Genomic DNA, 18,283 nt, shown 5'->3' with positions numbered 1-18,283 from the left:
TTTGTAAATAATATTAAAGTCAAAATAGATATAACTAAATTAGGATTCTTAAAATGATACTCTTTACATAACAAGAAAAGGTGTCAACGTTACTTTTTATGAAACAAAGAGAATATTATTTATAAGTTATGTAGATTGTTTATTCAATTATAAATATGAAACAATAAAATATATGATATATCTTATTTTATATTTGAAGGCTATGTAAAGAGAGATAAAACTTTAGTTTTTGCGAGATAAAACTTTAGGTTTTGCTAAAGTAAAAAAGGCTAAATCCGGATCTATTAAAAACACAGACATAACCTCGGGTGGAGGTACATCCCACAGATAGACCCTCTCCTGGGCATTCATATGAGACAAAAGCAATATCTCATATCCGTGTGTCCAGCGGAGTTCGAACCAGGGTTCGCCGTATTGAGTTTCTTTCCCTCAGGCGCCATTGGACTACTGCCACTGGTTGATAAAACTTTAGTTTGTTGATAAATAAATTTAACATTTCAAAAAAAAAAAAGAGATAATACTTTAATTAAGGAAAAACAATTATTAATTTATTTTTGAAATTAGTTATTGATAAAAATATCATTGAAATGTATGTTTTACTTAAAATTTATTTTTAAAATATTTTATATAACCCAAATTTAGATAACTATAAATTTATTTTTGAAATTGATGATTAAAATATTATTGAAATACATATTTTATTAAATTTTAATTTTTGAAATATAATTGAAATAATTTATATAAATATTTTTGAAATTTGATTTTGATAAAAATATAATTTTATTTTATTTTAAATTTCATAAATATTATAAAAAGAGAGGAAAATATTTTATTTTAGGAAAATAAATTATATAAATATTTCATGAAATTTATTTTTGCAATTAATTATTGTTTAAATATTAAAATATATGTTTTTACTATTTATCAAAAAATTTCGGAGAAGCTTCTACATGCTGATGATCATCAAATACTTCAATGTAGGAACCTACATGCATACTTCTATCTGGTGAGATAGGAGATTCAACCTTAAATACAACGAATGAAACCACAATCGTCACAAGATCATGTACCATGTTCACTCTTTTGTGAAACAAATAGAATATTATTTATAAAATATAATGGAAGAGAATAGACATGCGCATCAAATTTTGGGGTCGGGTATAGATTGGTTCCCTTTGGTTCCGTCCTAAATATTTGGACCCAACTAGGTATTTCAAAATTTTCAAAACGTAATAGGTTCGGGTATTTAAGACCCAAAAATATTCGAATAGCCTGAAAACTCATGCAAATACCCGTAAGTATTCAAATACCAAAACCACCAAAATTTTATCCGAAATATGACCGAGGAACCCTAAAAAACCCAAACATTTATCCAAATATTCAAAATAATATTTTTAAACTTTTAGTTTTGATTAGAAACCCGAAAGTATACCTAAAACCATACCCAAAACTTTAAAAAATATTTGTAATAGAAGGAACATATTCAAAATACCCAAATATACCTAAAATACACAAATTATTTTAGGTTTTTTAGGTACCCAGTCGGATCTAGAAGAGGATCCAGACTCGAACCAAGATATGCAGGTCCAAAAAATACCCAATAGGTATTTTACCCTGTACCCGGATCTGAACCAAACATATATTTTTCAAGTCAAATTTCGTTTGATCCGATTGTAAAGTGTTTGTTTAATTCACTTGTTTGTCGTGGGTACGGTTCGGTCTTCCAAGTGACGGAATTTTATTATTTTACTAAAACGACGTCGTTTTAACTCTTCCTCGACACATCATATCTGCCTAGATAATGACTTGCTTAAAAATAACGGTTGACTAATTAAACGTTAGTTAGAGTAGTTTTTTATGAAATTCAAACTATCGTTCAGTTCGGGTATGAAATTCAAATTATTGTTCAGTTTGGATATGAAATCACACTTACTTATTGTTCAGGTATAAAAAGGCACTACGAAGAAATTGTATGGGTTGAAATCGGCACTTTTCATATCCGATAAAGCATGGTTTACGGTTGACTAACGCTAAATTAGTCAAGGTAGAATTTTATGTTATGGAGTCAAGTTTGGATCGAATTTTTTCAAAAAATTTTAGTTTATGAATGATTTCGCACTTATGTTTTGTTTGGGTCTAAAAAAGCACGATGCAAATTTTTGGGGTCTAAAAATACCCTTTTCCCGTCTGAAAACCAAAATAAAGATCAGGATGCAAGAACCAAAGGAAAATATAGTCAGATCAACTTGAAGTGTTTTTCGAGGGGTTGTGCAAATTTGCTCGGTATAGCAAGTTTGAAACCTGTGGGACAATCAGAAGTGGAGACCTTTTAAACTCTGCCAGTGTGGTCTGCTCATTGAGTTTTGACCCTGATGAGGAACACATAGCAGCAGCTGGGATACCAAAGAAGATCAAGATTTTTGGCTTTCAACGCATTTATGAATGAATCTGTTGGTGTTCATTATATTATCCACTAGTAGAGATGGTCGAAATCGAAATTAAGCTGCATTTGCTGGAATAGTTACATCAAAAACTATTTGGCCTCGACTGACTATGATGGTGTAGTCCAGGTGCGTATGGAAATTTATGGTCTCTCCTGTCTATATCATGCTACAATATTTCTTTTTACCATAGGACCAGGCTCATGTGCTCTTTTCTTCCTCTTTGGAAATGTATAAATGTTAATCATGTGATAATATAGATATAGAGCTGTCTGAGTGACCGTAAAAATGCGTTGGTCCTGGTTTTCTGTTGACGTTTTCTTACTGTTGGTGAATGCAGATTTGGGATGCTGGGACTTGGCAAAGTTTTTCCCAATACACAGAACACCAGAAGAGAGCCTGGTCAGTTGATTTTTCAGCGGAAGTGATGACGGTTCGGTAAAGCTTTGGAGCGTCAATGAGGTACGGTTCTTTCCCTCGTCTCATAATACTGCTAGAATTTTATTCTTATGTCGAAATTATTTTATAGCTCCAGAAAGTATGATTCTCTTCTCGGTTTGGATATGACTATCCTTTCTGGTGGTTATGCAGAAACGGTCATTAGGCACAATCTGGAGTCCAGCAAATGTGTGTTGCGTGCAATTCTCTTCATCTTCCAATCATTTATTGGCATTTGGATCAGCTGATTACAAGGTTTATTGCTATGATCTTCGGTATGTCAAAACTCCTTGGTGCACATTGGCTGGCCACGAGAAAGCTGTTAGCTATGTTAAATTCATGGATTCAGAGACCATTGTCTCTGCTTCCACTGATAACTCTCTCAAGTTTGGAATCTCAACAAGACAAATTCCTCTGGTTTGTCTACTGGTGCTTGTTCAATGACGTATAAAGGACATACAAATCAAAAGGTTACTCCTAAACTTTATTCTGTTCTACCTTTTTTTTTTTGACGCTCGTTGTATTCAAATTATAAAGAGAAACCTCCAAAAATGTAACACACACCTCACATAAGAGGATTGGTAGTTGGGAACTCGAGGTAGATCATCAAGCAGCCAATTTTCTTGCCATACAAGAGTGTTCTCACCACTGCCAATAGACCGCAACAGACCTTTCGCAAGAAGCTCTCTCCCATGAAGGATACTCCTCCAAGCGTATGAGGGTCTCGTACCAACAGAACTATCAAGGAAGTTACAGTTCTTATGGTAACGATGTTTGAGTATTTGCGCCAGCAGAGAGTTAGGAGAGCTCCAGAGACGCCAAGCCTGCTTGCCTAACAGGGCTTGGTTAAACTTCTCAAGATCATGAAAACCAAGTCCACCAACCTCTTTAGACTTGCATAGTTTCTGCCAAGCAACCCAAGCAATTTTGCTCTTATTATTGCCACTGCTCCACCAAAACTGAATCATAGCACTGGTCATTCTTTCACATGTATCTTTAGGAAGCTTGAAACATGTCATAGCGTAGATCGGCAGAGCCAGACAAATGGATTTGAGTAGTATCTCTTTGCCACCTTGAGATAGTGCCTTTGAGAACCAACCGTTCAGCCGGCCATGAAGCTTTTCACGGAGAAAGCTAAGTAACTTCCTCTTGGAACCACTGAAACATTCAGGTAAGCCAAGGTAGGAACCCTCTCCTCCTTCCGTATCGATTCCAAGAGCTACTTTGACCTCCATTTTGATTTCCTCAGGGACATTAGATCCAAAGATAATAGAGGATTTCTGCTGATTTATCATCTGACCCGATGCATCACCATATAATTTAAGGCAGCGTGAGATTTCCAGAGCATCCTCCACACTCGCTTTACACATCAGTAGGCTATCATCAGCGAATAGGAGATGATGAACTGAAGGGCCCGTAGCCGCCAATCTAATACCATTGATTCTCCCATTCGCTTCTGAGTGGTTAAGGCAGTTCACTAAAGCTTCAGCGCAGAGGATAAATAGGAAAGGAGAGAGTGGGTCTCCTTGCCTAATGCCTCGTTCCGGTTTGATGAAGCCGTGTGAATTACCATTGAGAAGAACCGAGTAAGAAACAGAGCTCACACAACCCATGATCCAATGTATCCAAATTCTGTCAAAACCCATTTTCTCTAAGAGAATCTCGAGGAAGCTCCACTCCACTCTATCATAAGCCTTAGACATATCAGTCTTAATGGCCATGAAACTCTTATCCACTCTGCTATTGGTACGTAGTCCATGTACCATCTCATGTGCAATGAGGATGTTATCAGATATCAAACGGCCTGAGACGAATGCACCTTGAGTTTCTGATATGAGCTCCGGCAGATAGATTTTTAGCCGGTTACACAGAATCTTGGAGATAATTTTGTACTGTACCGAGCATAGGCTTATGGGTCTTAAGTCCTGCATTCTCGACGGTTTGGTGACTTTAGGGATCAGGCTCAGCTGAGTATGGTTCCACCCATCCGGGATTGTCGAGGTTGAGAAGAAAAGTTGAATCTCCTTAACGAGAGCATGACCCACAATGTGCCAAAACCTTTGGTAGAATACTCCTGTAAGACCATCCTCACCAGGGGCGCTGCTTCCCTTCACACTGAAGGCTGCCTGCTTGATCTCATCATCTGTAACCATTGCAGTAAGCGTTGTATTCATCTCTTGCGTGACCCTACTTTGGAATCCTTCAAAGAGAGACTCGAGGTCGAAAGGGTTAGTACTCATGAAGAGATCCCTGAAATACTCTACTGCTATGTAACCTTTAGCTCCCTCCGAGAAATGCTCACCTCCCAGCTCGTCTAATAACATGAGAATCCGATTCTGGATCTTCTTCCCCTTGACACAGTTATGAAAATACCGAGTATTCCGGTCCCCTGCTTTCAGCCATTCCTCCCTGCATTTTTGCCTCCAGTATCGTTCTTCATCCAAATAGGCAGTAGCTAGTTGCTGACGCAAGAGCTTCATAGAGTGAAAGTTGGGATGAAGCTTAGACACTTCAAACTCCAGATCAAGCTTCAACCGTGTGATCTTATCCTTCGAGTTGAAACTGGTATGGCGTTTCCACTTAGCAATGTCTTGACGACATCGAGCAATACGTGCAACAGTACATGAATCATCCTCTTCAGCCCCACACCAGCTCTGCTTTATCAGGTCTTCAAAACCTTCCTCATCAGCCATTCTTTTATCAAAGTAGAACCTTCTCTTGTAATGATCTTCACTCTCATGAGCAAATCTGATTAGGAAGGGTCTATGATCAGAAGCCCACATATCTGAGTATTGTAAATGTGAACGGGGAAACATATTGAACCACTCGTCATTCCCAAACCCTCTATCAAGACGACATTGAATCCAACCTGATTCTCTTTTCCCCGCCCAAGAGAAGATATTACCCGAGCTTCTAATTTCCTTCAACTTGCAGTTTTGAGCCATACTACGAAAGCCCCAAAATGTCGACTCACTCCTTTCTTCTCCACCAAGTTTTTCCTCATTAGACATAATTTCATTAAAATCACCCGCGAGGACCCAAGCCGTGTCTCTCACCAACCCAATATCAACAAGACGATCCCATACCGCCTGCCTCCTAGCTCGCACGGGATCTCCATAAATACAAGAGAGAAAGAAATCCAAAGGACCCGACGAAATCTTCATGTCAATAATCCTCTTATCACTAGACAGTATCTCAACATTGTAACTATCCTTCCACATCACAGCTAGCCCACCACTTAAACCATTAGGCTCCACCGTGAACAACTTATCGTAACCCAAGCTTTTTTGTAATCCAGAAACATACGCATATTTTTGTTTAGTCTCCATCAAAAACATGAAATCCGGAAAGTGTAGACGTCTAACTTCCCGAATTTTCTGAACTGTCTCAGTACTCCCAGCACCTTGACAGTTCCAACACCAAATGCTCATTGGGGGAGCAGCGGCTTCAATACGGAAGCCACCGTAGGGTCTGTAAGCTTTGCAGATTTGTTCTCGGACGCTGTCTGTGGAGGGGGAGAAGACTTTCTCTTTGCCTTGTTCAGGTGCTGAGAAGGAGCAGGATAAGAAGCCTGGGCACGAATGGTATTGAGTTTCCTCTTCCAGGACGGAGGCCTCTTCGTTTGGGTCTTGCTGGCATTTTGGTTCCCGGAGACTCTCCCTCTCGAGGAAGGGCCAAGCTGAAAACCCGACAGAACCACAATGGGAGCAGACGAAAAGGAGCCATTTGTAGCCAAAGAATCAGCCTCACCTTCCTCCAGAGATTGAACATAGCCTTCTGAGTAAGCTCCAAGTAAGAGGGGTCTCTGTTTTTTAGAGACCAGTGTATCGTCTTGTTAAGAGAAAACGTGGCCTTTTCCTTTGTCTAGCTCATTGGTAATCCGAGTGATACGGACCGAAGCTTCAGCAGCACTATCAGCAATACCTTGCTTGACTCTTTCGATTCTAGCTCTGCGTTCTGTCTCATCAGCATGTGAGATATACAACATAGCCATTTTTTGGTCTTGCTTTGAAAGCTCCGGAAACATGGGAGGAAAACCAGGCGGGCCCTCATCCAGTAGTGAAGCTCTCACAATGGGAAGATTAGGACGAGGCTCAGGCAATGCCTCTCGGTCATTAGATACTTGTTTCTCCTTCACACCACCTCTACGCAAAAGTGGGCATCTGATCTTTTCATGGGTAAGGCGCAGACAGTGAAAACATCTCTTATGAATCTTTTCATATTCAAATTCAATGTTCACCGTCCCACCAGACTTGAGGTTCAATCTTCTGAATGCCTTGGCCGGGTTATCCAGGTTGAAGCAAACTTTGGCTCTGATGTAGTCCTTAGTCTGGGAAACCTTAGGATCGTAAGCAATAACATCAACTTTTCCAACCTCTGACGCCAGGCGGTACATAGTATCAGTAGTGAAGAACTCCACTGGGATATGCCTAATCCGAATCCACAGATCCATCGTTTTGAGGAAGTCATCAGGAGGGTTAGCTGTCCATCTCTCCAAAGCCATAGCCCAATGATTATAAGACCAGGGTCTATCTTTGAGGACCGTCTGTAGATCTTCCTCTCGCTGGAAAACAAACTGGAACCTGTCTTTCGAGAGAGCAATCCCTCGAACACGACCGTAAACACGCCACGCTGTAGGCATATAGTCTATCATTCGAGCCATGGACTGACATTCGGGGTTCAGCAAGCGGCCAAGGATACTAGTTTCATTCTCATCAATAACACGGAAACGGGGTTCATCAGGTAGGGTAAGGGGCTCTTCATCATCACCAATGGACATAGCTCTTATCGCTTTGTGGAGGAGGTCAGCCATGTTCGCAGTCGTCGGAGATGAATTCAGGGTAGAGCCGTGGTGGAGGAAAAAATTCTTTGGCAGTAGATCTACCGTGATTGAAGCAAATTTGCCATTAATAAGGCAAAATTCGGCCACGAATTTCTGAGAAATCATTAGTTTAGGAAAGAAACAGAGAATTTTGAGAAGAAAGGGGAAACAGGAAATAAAACTCTAGACCAGAGAAGGAAAGAAGTGAGATGGAGCCGAGAAGAAAAGGAAATAAAATATAATTTCCAAAATAAAACACTGTGACAAAAAGGCCGATAAATGGTTCCACTAAAGACAAGGGAAAGATTTGAAAGATTAAAAAAGGCAACTAACGGTCATAGACCTTGCCGGAAATCGTCTCAAGTAGAGAGGAGTGAGTGGTGAAGGTTTGCGATGAATCAAATGTATTCTGTTCTACCTTAAACTCCTTTATTAGTTAATTCTAATATCTAATCTTATACCGGAATACAAAACTTTGTCGGATTATCGGTCTTGGATGGATACATAGCCTGTGGTTCAGAGACTAATGAGGTAATTTATTAAATCATCGTAACACAAAGTTTCAGCGTCTAGGATACTTAAAGATTCTTATGGACATTAGGACATTAGCGCAATACCAAACTAGATGATCTGCTCAATAATGTAACTTGTCCTAATGGTGTTTGATTTGATTCAAAACCGGAATGTTACTTTATTACCAGTTATTTATACTTCCTAGTTGGGGTGGCCACTTTACCCGATACCCGAAGTGGCACCCGAACCCGATCCGAAAAACCCGAACCGAAATCCGAACCGAAGTAAGAAAATATCCGAACGGGTATTGAGTTGGGAGAGTTTGGATATCCGAATCCGAGCGGGTAATATTCGAACCCGAATGGATATCCGAAGATAACCGAACATATGTATAATTAATCTTATATTATTAATTTATTACTCTCATTTTATTTAAAATAGATATTATGATGCTTTATATATACTTTGAGATCATATAATATACATACAATTACGAAAAATAATTTGTTACTCACTTAAAATACATGTCAAATTTTTGTTTCATGGATTAATAAAAATTTACATCCAAAATTTAAAATAAATAACCAAATTAGTGTTTTTTATTTCTAAGATATCATCTCTAAATCTATTAATCATTCAATATATTTAAAAGAAGAAAACATGTAACTGAAAGTAATATTTTTAAATACATAAAACTTGAAAAATAAAATAAAATAATATTTTTTTCAAAATCTAAATATCCGAAACCCGACCCACAATAACCGAACCCAAACTAAAAATATCTGAACCCGACCCGAAGTAGAAAAATACTCGAACAGGTTCTATACTCCTATACCGAAATACCCGAAAATCCGAAATACTCGATCCGAATCCGAACGGGTATCCGAACGTCCACCCGTACTTCCTAGAATCCAAAAATCTAACCACAATCTAAATAAACCGAAAAGAGCCAATGTGTAAACCAAACGGATGTGGTGAATACTAATTTTACGTAGACCAAGTAAGCATTCCATAATGGTTACTGAGAGAACTTAAATATCAAGATTGTCAAAAATAAAAATATTACTTGAATAAAATAAAAATCAGTATCCAATAATGTAAAAATAAACAAAAGCAAAAACATTAAAAACAAACTAACGTGATGTAGAAATAAATCCCAAATATATGTTACTAGATGTTCTGTACGTAATAACTATCCGATTCTCAAATCTGTGAAAATTAAAAAAGAAATATTATCCATTTTCTGTTGACAAATTTTTTTTATTATTATTACTATGCTTTGAAACTCTAGTAACTAATAAAGACTATGTATTGTATATTATAAATTTTGTAAATAACTCTTCCACCTTTCAACTATGTATTGTATATTAGACTCGACCGTCTTCGGAGACATTGCGTAAATTTGAGTGAGGTTTGGCAAGTTTTTAAAACTTATTATTCCTTGTGATTACATAAGCATATGCGTGGTAGGAATTAGAAAGCGACGATGAAACATTAATGAGAAAATAAATGAGTTAAGAAGATACATAAAAACTGAAAGTTTTTATATAGTTTTTCTACCTTTACTCAGCTATTTCACTCTTTCCAAGTTTGTATAAGAATTTTCGTAGACGTCCGAATGACTTGAACGCAAAGGTTTGTGTTTCAAAAAAAAAAGGTTTGTCATTATTATATCAAAAAGGTAACTACACCCCCGTGACAAGTAATACGAACAGAGAAGAGTTTTCTTTTTTTTTTTCTTGTTCTTTTTGTTTCTTGCAAATATACGTGTGTCATAAATACTACTCCTGTAAATTCAAGCTTTGTACTAGCACTATCTCTTTCCTGAAAGATGAACCCAAAAAAGAAATCAATCTCATTATAATTTTGTATAAGAATTTTCGTAGACGTCCGAATGACTTGAACGCAAAGGTTTGTGTTTCAAAAAAAAAGGTTTGTCATTATTATATCAAAAAGGTAACTACACCCCCGTGACAAGTAATACGAACAGAGAAGAGTTTTCTTTTTTTTTTTCTTGTTCTTTTTGTTTCTTGCAAATATACGTGTGTCATAAATACTACTCCTGTAAATTCAAACTTTGTACTAGCACTATCTCTTTCCTGAAAGATGAACCCAAAAAAGAAATCAATCTCATTATAATTTTGTATAAGAATTTTCGTAGACGTCCGAATGACTTGAACGCAAAGGTTTGTGTTTCAAAAAAAAAGGTTTGTCATTATTATATCAAAAAGGTAACTACACCCCTGTTAGGATCTTCCACTCGATTTGACGAACTTGTACGATCTCTGTAATTCTCGATTGAACTCTCAAGAAAGAAAAAGGACTACGCAAAAGAAAGTACACACACGTTCTAACGAGTTAAGGCCCTCCAAAGAATAATAACCCTACGTCTCGTGCTGATCTCTCTCAGCAATTCACTATCTCTCTTTTGTACAATGTATCATTCGAAAAATCCCTCTCTTGCTCAGCAACAAGAATCTAGCTCACAAGAGAGAGGGGATTTAACCACATATGCCTTTTATATATAGAGGACTAATTACACACATTAAGCTGACGTTTAACTCGCCATAAACCATGAGCTTATCTCCTTAACTGAACCGGATAACCTCCACTCCAATCCAAAAGCTCAATTGACTATACCAGTCTCGGTTTAAGCCTAACCGAATTGATACTCATCACCAAAGCTCTACAAAACCCCACCTTGATGACATCAATCTGAATAGGCTCCTTAATGCGGCAAACATATATGCACTCCCAAGCCCAAAGGCTTCATATCAGTGACTTGCTACTCCGAGAAAGCTCAATGCCTTCTCAAACTTCTCAACTGGAAGACCCTTTGTCAACATATCAGCAGGGTTCTTCACAGTAGCAATCTTATGAACCTTCACGTCACCTTGTGCTATAATTTCTCTGATAAAATGCATCTTCCGGCTTATATGCTTCGTCCTCTCATGATGGACGTTGTTTTTCGCGAGACACATAGCACTTTGCGAGTCACACCAGACGTCGACACTCTTCTGCTCGTACCCAAACTCTTCAATCAAACCCTTAAGCCATATGCCCTCCTTTACTGCCTCAACCAATGCCATATATTCAGCTTCGGTTGTAGATAAACCTACCACATCTTGTAGTCCAGACCTCCAGCCGATAGCACTACCACCTGCTGTAAATACGTAGCCTGATATCGATCTTCTTCTATCAAGATCAGATGAAAAACCTGAGCACAAAAGCCTTCAACTTTATACTCTTCTTGCTTTCTGAAAATTAACTTCTTATCATGCGTTTCCTTTATGTAACGCATCACCCATTTTACTGCTGACCAATGGACTGAACTCGGATTACTCATAAAACGATCGATCAATCCCACTGCATATGCTAAATCGCATCTTGTCCCTATCATTGCGTACACCACACTTCCAATAACATTCGCATAAGGAACATCATCTCCCACTGGTACTTGACCGTCATCATCCTTGATTGCAGATAACTTGAACTGAGTCCCAATAGGAGTAGACACGCCCTTTGATTCACTCATGTTGAACACCTGAAGAATCTTCTTGAGATACCCTGACTGAGACAACGAAAGTACCCCACCTTCACGGTCTCTTTCTATGTCCATACCCAAAATTCTTCTAGCGAACCCAGATCCTTCATGTCAAATATGCTTCCCAGCATTTCCTTTACAAACTTGATTTCCTCCAAGTCTTTTGATGCAAGCAACATGTCATCTACGTACAATAGCAGGTAGACTCTGAACCCAGCCTTTGACCTTTTGATATATACACAATGATCAAACTCACTTCGTTTAAATCCTTGATCAACACCAAACTGGTCAAAGCATTTATTCCACTGTCTCGGTGCTTGCTTGAGACCATACAACGCTTTTCCAAGCTTGTACACATAACTCTCCTTTCCCTTGACAACGTATCCCTCAGGCTGATCCATGAAGATCTCTTCTTCTATAACTCCGTGAAGAAATGCAGTTTTAACATCAAGCTGCTCCAATTCAAGATCTTCATTCACCGTGATTGCGAGTAAGAATCTTATGGAAACGTGTTTTACGACCGGAGAGAAGACTTCTTGATAGTCTATACCTTCCCTTTGTGAGTAACCTTTGGCTACTAGCCTCGACTTATGACGAGGTTTCTCCACTCCCGGTATCCCTGGTTTCTTCCTGTAGACCCATTTACATCCAATGACTTTCCTGTCTTTGAGTCTTTTAACCAGTGTCCAAGTCTTATTTGCTTCTAGAGAGCTCATCTCTTCATCCATTCCTCCATTCCAGAGCTCTTTATCTTTGCTTCTCATCGCTTCCTGATAATCCCTCGGTTCATCTAGACTTACTTCCACAGCTGCGAGTAATGCAAAAGACTCTAAATCATAATCACCACCGGGGGAGTTATCTCTCTTCTAGGTCTGTCTCTAGCTATGTTATAGCTTCCAGGATCTTCAGTATGCTCACTACTGTCTTCTTCATCTTCACCTTCAGATTCCAACTCCACATGTGAATCTGATTGAACTAATCCCTTTTTTACTATGTCTGTCTTTACTCCATTTGTCTTTACTCCATCTTGTACTATCTCAGTTTCAAGTATCACAGAGCCACCATTCACAGTATCCTTAGAGACTTCAATTTTCTTCTGAGCCTCCATTTCGTCTTTGTAGACCTTTTCTTCTACGAAGATCACATTTCTACTAATCACGCATTTCTTCTCCTCAAGCAACCATACTTTATATCCTTTAACTCCAACTGGATAGCTTAGAAACACGCCTTTGACTGCCCTGGGCTTAAGCTTCCCTTGATCTTTATGAATGTATACAACATACCCGAACCTTTTCATGTGTTTGTAACAAGGCTTCTTTCCCAGCCACAATTCTTCTGGAATGTTACTGTCTATAGCTGACGAGGGGCTTCGGTTTATCTGATATGCAGCTGTAGATACAGCCTCTGCCCAAAACTCTTCTTCCAGTCCAGATTCATTCAGAAGACACCTAACCTTCTCCATTATGGTTTGGTTCATGCGTTCTGCAACGCCGTTTTGTTGCGGTGTGTAGGCGCATGTCCTGGGTCTTTCAATACCGTGTTGTCTGCAGAACCCATCAAACTCCGCATTGCATAATTCAAGACCGTTGTCAGTCCTTAGACACTTTACCTTTTTGTTGATATGGCTTTCTACTAGTTTCTTCCATTCACCAAACTTCTCAAATGCTTCACTCTTGGCCGTCAGAAAGAACACCCATACCTTTCTGGTGAAGTCATCTATAATTGAGAGGAAGTACTGCTTCTTTGATATACTAGGCGTGACGTTCGGCGAACCCCAGAGATCAGCATGAACATACTTGAGAGCCTCTCCTGTAGTGTGCTTTCCAATGTGAAAGCTTAACCTTTTATGCTTTCCCATTATGCAATTCTCACAGAAACTCATCTCACTGATCTTCCTCTTGTCTAAGATTCCCTTCCTCGCGAAAATTTGTAGATTCTTTAGGCTCATATGGCCTAAACGTCTATTCCATAGTTCAGTTTCATCACTTGACTTCTTAACCTGAACACTGTTACTCTCCCCTGCAACAACAGTTTCACCATCCAACATATACAAAGTTCCAGAGAGTGTTCCATGTAACTCTAGCTTACCATCCTTATAAAATCTCGTTTTTCCTCTACCACCAGAATGATCAAAGCCTAGTCCATCAAAGGTTCCAGTTGAGAGTAGATTCCTTTTTAGTTTAGGAACATACCTGACATTGTTCAGGACCTTCACTGTCCCTCCATATGCTTTGATCTTTACTGATCCAACTCCCTGCACATCCACTGCAAAGTTGTCTCCAAGAGTAACTTGTCTCGAGCTCACTTCTTCAAAAGTATCAAACCAGTCTCGTCTTGAAGTCATATGATACGAGCACCCTGAGTCTATAACCCATTTCTCCTGGTACCACGAGTCAGAGACCATCAACGCATCAATCACCACAGCTGCTTCCGCATTGTCATCGCCTTCTAGTCTCTTCTTACGCGCATAACAGTCTGCTTTCTTGTGATCATCTTTCTTGCAATACCAGCAAGTAATCCTTGATCTAGAACCGGATCTCGATCTGCCTTTCCATTTCTTGTTACCAGATTCTCTCTTCTCAGGTCTTCCTCTTGCTACAAGCGCATCTCCACTCTTCGATGTTGCGTTGAGATCTTGCTTCTCTCCCAGCTCAATCTCCTTAGACTTTGCAGCATTCATGACACTCTAAATGGTTACAGTGTCTCTCCCATACTTCAATGTCTCCTTGAGAGAATTATACTGCGCCGGTAACGAGTTTAGCAACAAGATTGCTTGAACTTCCTCCGTGACCTCTACATTCAAGCTACTCAATCCAGAAACAAGCTTTAAGAAATCATCAATGTTCTGGTCCACTGACTTCGAATCCACCATTCTAAACGTATAGAACTTGTGTTGTAAATGGATTCGATTCAGAAGAGTCTTTTGATTGTATAACCTTTCGAGAGCCGTCCATATCGCAGCGGCTGTTGTACAATCATCGATCTTCCGTAGAACATGATCTCCGAGATTCAAGATCAACATATTCATCACCTTCTCAGCTCGCTCAAGCCGTTTGACTTCATCTTCCTTTAGCCTTTCTTGATAGACATCTGGATCTTCTTCTTTCTTCATCGGTTTGGGATCTGGAATCGATTATTCCAGAGAATCCTTCAATCCCAAGATCGACAGGTGAGCTAGCATCCGCTTCTTCCACATCGAGAAGTCGCCTTGTCCGTCAAAGATCGCAACCTTGACTTTCGCCATCGAATCGCCCATCGAGCTTCAACCTGGCTCTGATACCACTTTGTTAGGATCTTCCACTCGATTTAACGAACTTGTACGATCTCTCTAACTCTCGATTGAACTCTCAAGAAAGAAAAAGGACTACGCAAAAGAAAGTACATACACGATCTAACGAGTTCAGGCCCTCCGAAGAGTAATAACCCTACGTCTCGTGCTGATCTCTCTCAGCAATTCACTATCTCTCTTTTGTACAATGTATCATTCGAAGAATCCCTCTCTTGCTCACCAACAAGAATCTAGTTCACAAGAGAGAGGGGATTTAACCTCATATGCCCTTTATATATAGGAGACTAATTACACACATTAAGCTGACGTTTAACTCGCCATAAACCATGAGCTTATCTCCTTAACTGAACTGGATAACCTCCACTCCCATCCAAAAGCTCAATTGACTATACCAGTGTCGTTTTAAGCCTAACCGAATTGATACTCATCACCAAAGCTCTACAACCCCGTGACAAGTAATAAGAACAGAGAAGAGTTTTTTTTTTTTTCTTGTTCTTTTTGTTTCTTGCAAATATTGGTTGTTTACGTGTGTCATAAATACTACTCATGTAAATTCAAGCTTTGTACTAGCACTTTCTTTTTCCTGAAAGATGAACCCAAAAAAGAAATCAATCTCATTATATTTTTGATGTTGCATATTTGTCGTATATAAAGATACGGTCTTCTGTATTTCAAACTTAATAATACCGTCCATGTATTTCAAACAAATGATTGGTCTGTTGACTCGGATCAATAGACCGGCCAGAGTAAGACCATTCAAATCTCACCGTTCGTTGGGTTTTAAACCGTTTTAATGTTCAAACAACTAAACCAATTTCATATCCAAACCATTATCATTATTTCTGTAGAGTTTTAGTACCGGAAACGGGTGGAAATGAAAATATCAACGAATCAACACGAAAAACCAAGGATAAAAGATAGCATCTCTCTCGTAATAAGCAATACAATGAATTTAATTTAATTTATGTAGTTTTCTTTTAGCATTTTATATTAAATGAAACTTTTGTTTTGGCCTATAAGCTTTTAGTGACTAATATGTATATACCATCCGATTTTGTAAACTGATTAAAAATAAATATGTATCAACTGCTTAATTTCCGATCCAGAATCATTTCAAATTCTACAAATTTCAGAGACAGCACCAAGCCTATGTCATACTGTCTAAAATAGATGGAAAAAGTAATTTGGAATACTATTAATCTTTTTTTTTCTTCCAAAGCCAACTGTGTTTCGCTACGAGATCTCATAATCTCATCGAAACCAATAGCCTAATACGTGGGGGGTAAATAGTAAAAACAACTACTACTAGAGCATTATATATAATCCTTTTAATATTATTCGAAGAGCATTCTAAATAATAAACATTTGTCTCATGTGTTATTATCAAGATTGCCATTATTTATGTGTTATCATGAGAGCTCTTTTCATACCATTTAGTGAATAACCCTTGCTTGCCTAGACTAATTACATATAGTGCCATTGGACATTTAAGTTTTATGTTTATGCATAATATAAATGGTTTTGATGGATTATACATATATCTCTTATTTTCATGCGAGTTTTAAAAATGTATTTATTGCTTTCTTGCTTATATCTTCTCATTTTTTCTTGGTTGTATTTTTTTTTCCAACCTAACAATAGTAGTCAACTGTATTGTAATCATTATCGCATTGTAAACAAGTTTTTATTTCATATATTTCTTATTGGATGATTTACATTCTACAAAATATAATATTGGTGTATGAGTTTTATATGGAGTGATAACACATTTCGTAGTTTGAAAAAAATAGGACCATATATTGATCAACGTTGTAGAAAGTTGCCATATTTCTAATAAACTATAGCTTACTACATAAATATAATGCATAATCTAACACTATATGTTGATTTCTTAATTATATTACTTTCCATAATTTTAAAATTGCCAGCTAAAAGTTAGGGATTAATTTGATTTGATTTAGGAGAGATAATACTCTTTTCTCTCTAATCTTTCATAAGCAAAACCCTATAAGTGATCCCTGTATATAACATTAGACTGAAATTCATCCTCATCAAAACCTACTATTTTTCTACGTACAATCATGAATTTCGTCTTTGATTTTGCTTACATTGTTTTTTATCATGATAAGGTCGATTAAAGAATGTGATTAACAATGATGGGTTTCAAAAATTATTTTTGAACCTAACAATGTTCCAGAAATCGATGTTTTCAGAAAGAGGTATAACACTTCGTTTACTGAATTTGGTAAATATATGTGTTTAGTTTGATAAGTTGATACTTTGTTATGGCTTTCTATAGAATTGCAAACCACGAGTTCTGAAGTCACTTCTAACAGTAGTTGTGGTTTTATCAAATTTTTATTTGTTTCTTTATAAATTTCTTTCTTTCATATTTTATTATTCGGTTGCATATGTTTCATTTTATTTTATATTCATAATTTATATTATGAAAACAATAATGCTCTTGCTTTTTTTTCATCTTAAATTCATAATAAATTTATATAAGTCTTTACTTACTCTTTTAGATGTATTTCCATAAAATATAATTAAAATACCCCAATAAATTAGTCTATATAGTTTTAAAGTTATAATCTCTTTTAATCCATCACCCCGCGTCACCACTTAGTTAGTAAGAAAGTCAAAGAAACTTTCACGTTCAAAATAGCTTATAGATGGGTTTCATGTCAACAGGATCGTACAACCCAAAGTGTTGTTCAGTCCCTGGCGGCTTTTGGTTCTCATTGAACGTAGCGAATAAAAATCCATCGACACCACTGTTAGGCCTCTTTGGTGTCCCTTTGCCGTCTACTACATGCTTCACAAAATTTCCATTATAGGCAGCCGCTATATCTGGCGTGGTAAACTCCCCGTTCCCATCGGACGGCCATCCTGTCTCAGAGACCACCACCGGTAAATCTTTCACGCCTTCCTTCTCCATTGCCCACACGAACGCGTCGAACATGGCATCAAACATGTTGTTGGGGTCAAAATCGGTCACGGTTACGACCGAAGTTAACGTCAAAATCCCCGAAGAAGAAAAAACGTAGAAAAATTCTTCGACAAATACTTTTTCGAAATAGATTTTTCTTTACGAAAAGCTTTGCGGAAGAAACGCAAGTCATCGGACAAGAGTGCGAAGAAGGTCGCTACGCAGCACCCGAACACACGTTTCGCTCGGTCGCTACGTAGCGACCGAGCTCGAGCGTTGGCTCGGTCGCTACGTAGCGACCGAGCTC

General features: G+C 38.1%; 1 protein-coding gene and 1 pseudogene across 1 annotated transcript; one reads left to right on the top strand and one right to left on the bottom strand.

The window, feature by feature from the left end:
* Nucleotides 1–2,145: 2,145 nt before the first annotated feature.
* On the top strand, nt 2,146–8,326 carry LOC106320818 (annotated as a pseudogene).
* A 9,377-nt stretch (nt 8,327–17,703) lies between these two features.
* Nucleotides 17,704–18,021, bottom strand: LOC106320816 (putative glucan endo-1,3-beta-glucosidase GVI). The gene has a single exon (XM_013759169.1). The coding sequence runs from the start codon at nt 18,019–18,021 to the stop codon at nt 17,704–17,706; it is 318 nt and encodes a 105-aa protein (XP_013614623.1).
* Nucleotides 18,022–18,283: the final 262 nt, after the last annotated feature.

This window comes from Brassica oleracea, unplaced genomic scaffold, assembly GCF_000695525.1.
Source record: "Brassica oleracea var. oleracea cultivar TO1000 unplaced genomic scaffold, BOL UnpScaffold01078, whole genome shotgun sequence".
NCBI classification, from domain to species: domain Eukaryota; kingdom Viridiplantae; phylum Streptophyta; class Magnoliopsida; order Brassicales; family Brassicaceae; genus Brassica; species Brassica oleracea.
This window is presented reverse-complemented; position numbering and strand designations above follow the sequence as displayed.